We start from the raw sequence: 5672 nt of genomic DNA, 5'->3' as shown, positions 1-5672 counted from the left end.
ATGCCAACTTCAAAGGGCAAGCGAAAGTCAGGCAACACTTTCAGATCTCAGCAAAAGCGGAGTCTTGTCGCAACACGAAACTCTTTGGTCAGAGAGAAAACCACACCAGGTTACTGCCTGTAGTGTTTATTAGGGTACGCCACATGCCAAGGGATAAAGGCTTAAGCAAACAAATGCAATTGTTCCCATGATGGCAACGAGAAGGTGAGCCCTGAGCAAAACGAAACATTTTACAGCAGTTTCTGGAGAATGCGGGTGAAACTGCCGGTGTCTTGCTTAGGAAAATGAAAAAAAAAAAAAAAACAAACTGCAGCAGGGTAAGAAATGTCTTCATCGGGGACGAGTCACCATCAGGAAATTCTTGTTTCGGAGATCGAGCCCGGGCTGATGAGTAGCAGCGATTAAAATTGCACCATGGCTGGATCCGGCACAAGGTCTTGGCAGGAGCCGAGCTTCCCCGCAGGACACGAGGGTCCCGAGCAGGACACGGAGCCATCCCCTCCAAGGGCAATGCTCGTGTGGACCACACTGCTCTGTCCCAGCAGTGTTTGGGGATGTCCAGCGTGTGTGGGACAGGTCCTGGTGTCAAACTCTGTGAGAATCTCAGCCGTAGAGTCGTGTTTTTCACTTTTCTGTGCAGTTTCTGACAGAGGTTTAAAGTTAAACGGATGGCAAGGAAGGGGAGGAGACGGTGGCCATCATGGGAGCTGCTTCTTTCTCCTTTGGGTGGCAGGGAGGGGTGAGGTACCCGACTTTCCTAAGCCCTCAGGGTGGCAACGGAGCTGCTGTTCTTCTTCAGGATGGAGCCAGACCCAACCACCACTGAGCTGGTGCCCCCACCGACAGAGCTGAATCCGCCTCCGATGCCGCCAAATCCGCCCCCTCCCAGGCTGTAGCAGAAGCCAGCGGGGTTGCAGCTGCCCTTGCCAGCACCAAATCCCATTCCTCCTCCTCCTCCAAGGCAAAGGCCGCCGCCGTATCCACCTCCCACGACGTTGCTGCCTCCTCCCACCACGGCTGCGGAGGAGAAGAGAAGGCACGAGGTTATCTTTGATGGCACCGTGAAATTTCGGAGCATCAACCCTAGTCCTTTGGGAGAGGGGAATGTTACTTACAGATGCTGACAGTGCTCTGGCACTCTCCAGACATCCTGAAAGAAAAGGAGATGGAGCATTAGCCCCCGGTAGAGCATCTGGACTGGTCTAGCTCCCTCCATAGCTCTCTGAGAGGAAGGGGTAGAGAGGAGGGGAGGCCGGTCTCTTCTCCCCAAAAACAAGCAGTAGAATGAGAGGAAATGGCCCCAGGTTGTGCCAGGTGAGGGTTAGATTGGATTTTGGGAGGAATTTCTTCATGGAAAGGGTTCTCAGGGGCTGCCCAGGGCAGTGGGGAGTACCCATCCCTGGAGGGGGGTCACAAAACATGTGGATGTGGCACTTGGGGCCATGGTTTAGTGGCCATGGGTTGGTGATTCGACTCAATGATCTTGGAGGTCTCGTCCAACCTTAATGACTCTGATTCTAAGCCGGGCTTGGACCAAGGGATCAGAGATCAAGGCATCAGACCAGGGACATCAATAACAGCAGCCACGGGACCGCAGCCCACAAGTAACAGCAACACCACTGATATTTTACTGTTTCATGTGATGTGCTGCATCCTTCCCACTGATTTCGCAGGGTGCACCCAAGCTTCCCGCTGTCTCCTCACCCACCTGCACTCCTCTCCCTCCAGCAGCTTCCTGTAGGTCGCGATCTCAACGTCCAGCGCCAGTTTGACATTCATCAGCTCCTGGTACTCGCGGAGCTGCCGGGCCATGTCCTGCTTCGCCTTCTGCAGGGCGGTCTCCAGCTCGTTCAGTTTGGTCCTGGCATCCTTCAGCGCCACCTCCCCGCGCTCCTCCGCATCCTTGATGGAGTTCTGCAGCGTCTCGCACTGGAGAATGGGACATGGAGGAGGTGAAGCCATGATCCCACATCACTTGGGCTCATCTATCCCCAAAACACCAGGTTCCCTCCCACTTACAGTGACTGTTACCACAATATTTGCTTTTCGGGAAGCTCCGAAGGGCACAACCAAGAGCCTACACCCATTAAACAATGAAAGCCATTAAAACAACGCAACCCCTTACCTGTTTCTTCATGCTCTCGATCTCAGCCCGTATCCTCTGGATGGTGCGGTTGAGCTCAGAGATCTCGGTCTTTGTGTCCCTAAGGCTGTCCCCATGTTTGCCTGCAGTAACCTGCAGCTCTTCATACTGGTAGGGAGAAGCAAGAGGAGCACGTTAGGTCCAAAGTGTACACACATACGCCAGCTCCAGACTGGTTTGATCAGTACCAGCAATGTCTCAGCATAATCCGAGCTACCACCAGCATCTCCTCCACCATCCATGGTCACGATTGAGATGTGGAGAGCTCACCTTGCTCTGGTACCAGGACTCAGCCTCCTGTCGGCTCCTGTTGGCGATCTCCTCATATTGGGCTTTGACCTCCGCGATGATGCTGTCCAGGTCCAGCTTTCGGTTGTTGTCCATGGAGAGGACCACCGAGGTGTCGGATACTGTCTTCTGCATCTGAGCCAGCTCCTGCAATTCACCCCAGACCCGGCTTCAGCCCTGCCATGGCTTCCTTATGGCACCACAGCCCTTCTGCCCCCCAGCATCCCCCTCCACGAGGACCACTCACTGTCTCGTACAGATACCGGAAGAAGTTGATCTCATCCACCAGAGAATCGACTTTAGCCTGGAGGTCCACCTTGTTCATGTAGACTCCATCCACATCCTGCAGGAGAAATGGGACGTGAAAACCTTTGGACACACACCATTTCATCTAACATTTAACTGAGAGCCTTATGGTGCTCCACTTCCCCCTGACACCCACATTTGCAAATCCCATTTTATAACTGATGCTAATAAATCAGTGCTGATGGACGCAAGGCATCCTCTGCACCAAGATACGCCATCGCGTTATAAAAATTAAACCAAAAAAAAAAAGCACTTTACCTTCTTTAGGAGCACAAAATCGTTCTCCGCTGTGGTCCTCTTGTTTATTTCCTCTTCGTACCTGTTGATTATAACGAGCTAGATTGGATCTGCCGGCTCGGTTTGGCTCCGGCTGCTGCTGGCAACCGGGCGCTGTTGGCCTCAGACTGATGAAGGCAGCGGAAATAGAGCTGCCATGGGTGAGATTTATGGATGGGCGATGGCGTTTTGCCCTAGAGACAAGTCCTGGCGCCTGCCATCTCCAGGCTTTGATGAATAAAGCCTACAAAGACGAATCCTATCCCTGCCTAAGCTGAGTCCTGGGGGCTACGGCCACTCCAGTTCCTTCCACAAGACCCAAGGACCTTCATGTCCTCAATGTGGGCCACTTCCAGTGGCTCCTTGGAGCCAGGAATTGCTGCTGAGCATTGAGATGATCCCCAAAACAAAGCCAATTTTCAGCCTCAGTGGAGCAAGTGCTGTGGTTGACCCTGATGAGCCCCACATCTCCTTTCCCATCATTTTTTGGTAAATCCTTCAGTGGATTCATTTCTCCAGGCTTTCTCCTTGTTTTTCCAACCAGACAAATTAATTTTATAAATAATAGCAGGGAAAAAAAGTCCTTTCATTTATTCTTTCTCCTCACATCATCTTTCCAAAGAATGCTCTAAGCCTCAAACGATGAAGGATATTACAGGAAGGAAACCATGAGGAAATCCATGAGGAAATGACTGCAGGATTTAGCAAACGATCTAATTACTTCATTAAGTCATAAAGCCATGGACTCTTAAGTGATGAAGACAACCAGCAGAGGATCCTGCTTTAGTGAGGAGCGTCACTCAGGCAGCAACACACATTGAGAAACACCTTGAAAAAATCACCTCCCCTTGTCAAAACTCAGCTGATGAAGACTTCCCCCAAACCATTTACATTTTCTAATCCTTGAAACAAGTGAAATATCGCCCATTTCTTACAATTCCTTGCATTTTCTCACTGTTTAAAGCGAGTTTTCATCTCTAATTCCCCACCACCAGACAACCCAACCGTGAGCACCCCTAGGAGGACCTACTTGTTCTTGAAGTCCTCCACCATGTCCTGGCAGCTCTTCAGCTCTGAGTCCAGCTGCAGCTTCTCGCTGGAGATGCAGTCCAGCTGCTTCCTCAGCCCCCCGATGTAGGTCTCAAAAAGGGGGTCCAGGCTCCTGCCCCCTGGCCCAACGCCCCCCTGCTCCTGCAGGAGTTTCCACTTGGTCTCCAGGACGCGGTTCTGCTGCTCCAGGAACCGGACCTACCCCATTGCAAGGATGGGAAGGAGAAGAGTCAGGTTATGCTTAAAAGCATCGGGTTTATGGTTTTTTTCACATTTTTTCCATATTTTTTCCCCATTTAATGAGTTTAACCATCCTGCCTGTTCCCATCTCCAATGAGCAACAGCTCCAATGTCTCATTGGACTGGTGGGACCTGGGATGAATGGGCAAAGGTGGGTCACCTCCCCTCTCCAAACTTTAAACAGGAGAATTGCAGTGAAGTTCGTTGTTTTGGCATCTTCTCCTTAAAAATAGCCCAAAACACCCAAAGCCCTTCAGCCTAACGGGCAGAGGCTCCTCTGAGGATTCTCTGCATGGAGATCCCAGCACCGTGGTCTTAAGAAACAAGGATTCAACTCCTGGGTTTCTCCATGCCCTTGGGATCGTCACTTCTCCAGCCACCACCTCCATCTGCAGGGGCTCTTTGGGGTGGTCTGGGCAATTCCAGGCCCATTTGGGTGGGCACCTCATGGCATTTCCAATCATGATGGGCTCAAACCTCCACCTCCCAGCCCCGGATCCAAGCTGCCCTCACCTTGTCGATGAAGGAGGCGAATTTGTTGTTGAGCTGCTTCATCTCCTCCCGCTCTTGCGTCCGCACCTTCTGGATCTCGGGGTCGATCTCGAGGTTGAGCGGGGCCAGGAGGCTCTGGTTGATGGTCACTTCCCTGATGCCGCCTGGCGGGCAAGGGGGGAAGCCTTGGCCTCCCATTCCCATGTCAAATCCTCCACCAAAGCCACCAAAGCCACCACCGAGGCCTCCACCAAAGCCACCGCCAACACCACAGCCATAGCCGCCACCAAATCCAAAGCCTCCTTGGCCACCAGCACCAAAACCTCTGCAGACAGCGCCGGCTCCACCAAATCCTCCCAGGGAGGTGCTTTTACTCCCTCCCAAGCAGTAGAGGCTGCGGCTGCTGAAGCCACCAGCGTTGCCGGATCCCCTGCATCCTCCCCGGGACACGGAGCTGAACATGACCCTGTTCTTCCCTCCGAAGCAAGCGGAGCTGGAGCTGAACCCCTTGCTGAAACCACAGGACTGGCGAGACATGGCGATGGGTGGCCAAAGATGAGGAGAGCAGAGCAAAACGGTGCACGAGAGGAGGTGAGTTCTGTGGGTGCTGTGTCCAGGTGCCCCTTTTTATGCGCTGAGGGAGTTGGCAGGGTGTCAGGGGAGTGGAGATGTCTTTTCTTTTCCATTCTATTCATTGTTTTTTGGGGCTTGGAAGGCTGCCCTCCAGTCTTTGCCACCACCATGACCTGCCCCAAAACACTCCCTCGAGAGCTAAGGAAAACAAAGCTGTTGTTGGTGTTGGCCGCGCAACTCCCAGTCAAAGCCCTGTCAACCCATCACAAGGCCTTCTTGAGCCTCTCAGGGCGATGACAAAGCA

The 5672-nt window shown here is 52.7% G+C and overlaps 1 protein-coding gene across 1 annotated transcript; it reads right to left on the bottom strand.

The window, feature by feature from the left end:
* Positions 1-757: 757 nt before the first annotated feature.
* Positions 758-5332, bottom strand: LOC104538143 (keratin, type II cytoskeletal 4-like). Its single transcript, XM_010181237.1, has 9 exons — positions 4817-5332; positions 4044-4261; positions 2996-3056; positions 2679-2774; positions 2414-2578; positions 2126-2251; positions 1709-1929; positions 1116-1150; positions 758-1017 (listed from the first exon to the last, which is right to left on the bottom strand). Exons 1-9 carry the CDS (start codon positions 5330-5332, stop codon positions 758-760), a joined length of 1698 nt encoding a protein of 565 aa, XP_010179539.1.
* Positions 5333-5672: the final 340 nt, after the last annotated feature.

Source organism: Mesitornis unicolor, unplaced genomic scaffold (genome assembly GCF_000695765.1).
Source record: "Mesitornis unicolor isolate BGI_N332 unplaced genomic scaffold, ASM69576v1 scaffold1133, whole genome shotgun sequence".
Taxonomy (NCBI): Eukaryota; Metazoa; Chordata; class Aves; order Mesitornithiformes; family Mesitornithidae; genus Mesitornis; species Mesitornis unicolor.
This window is presented reverse-complemented; position numbering and strand designations above follow the sequence as displayed.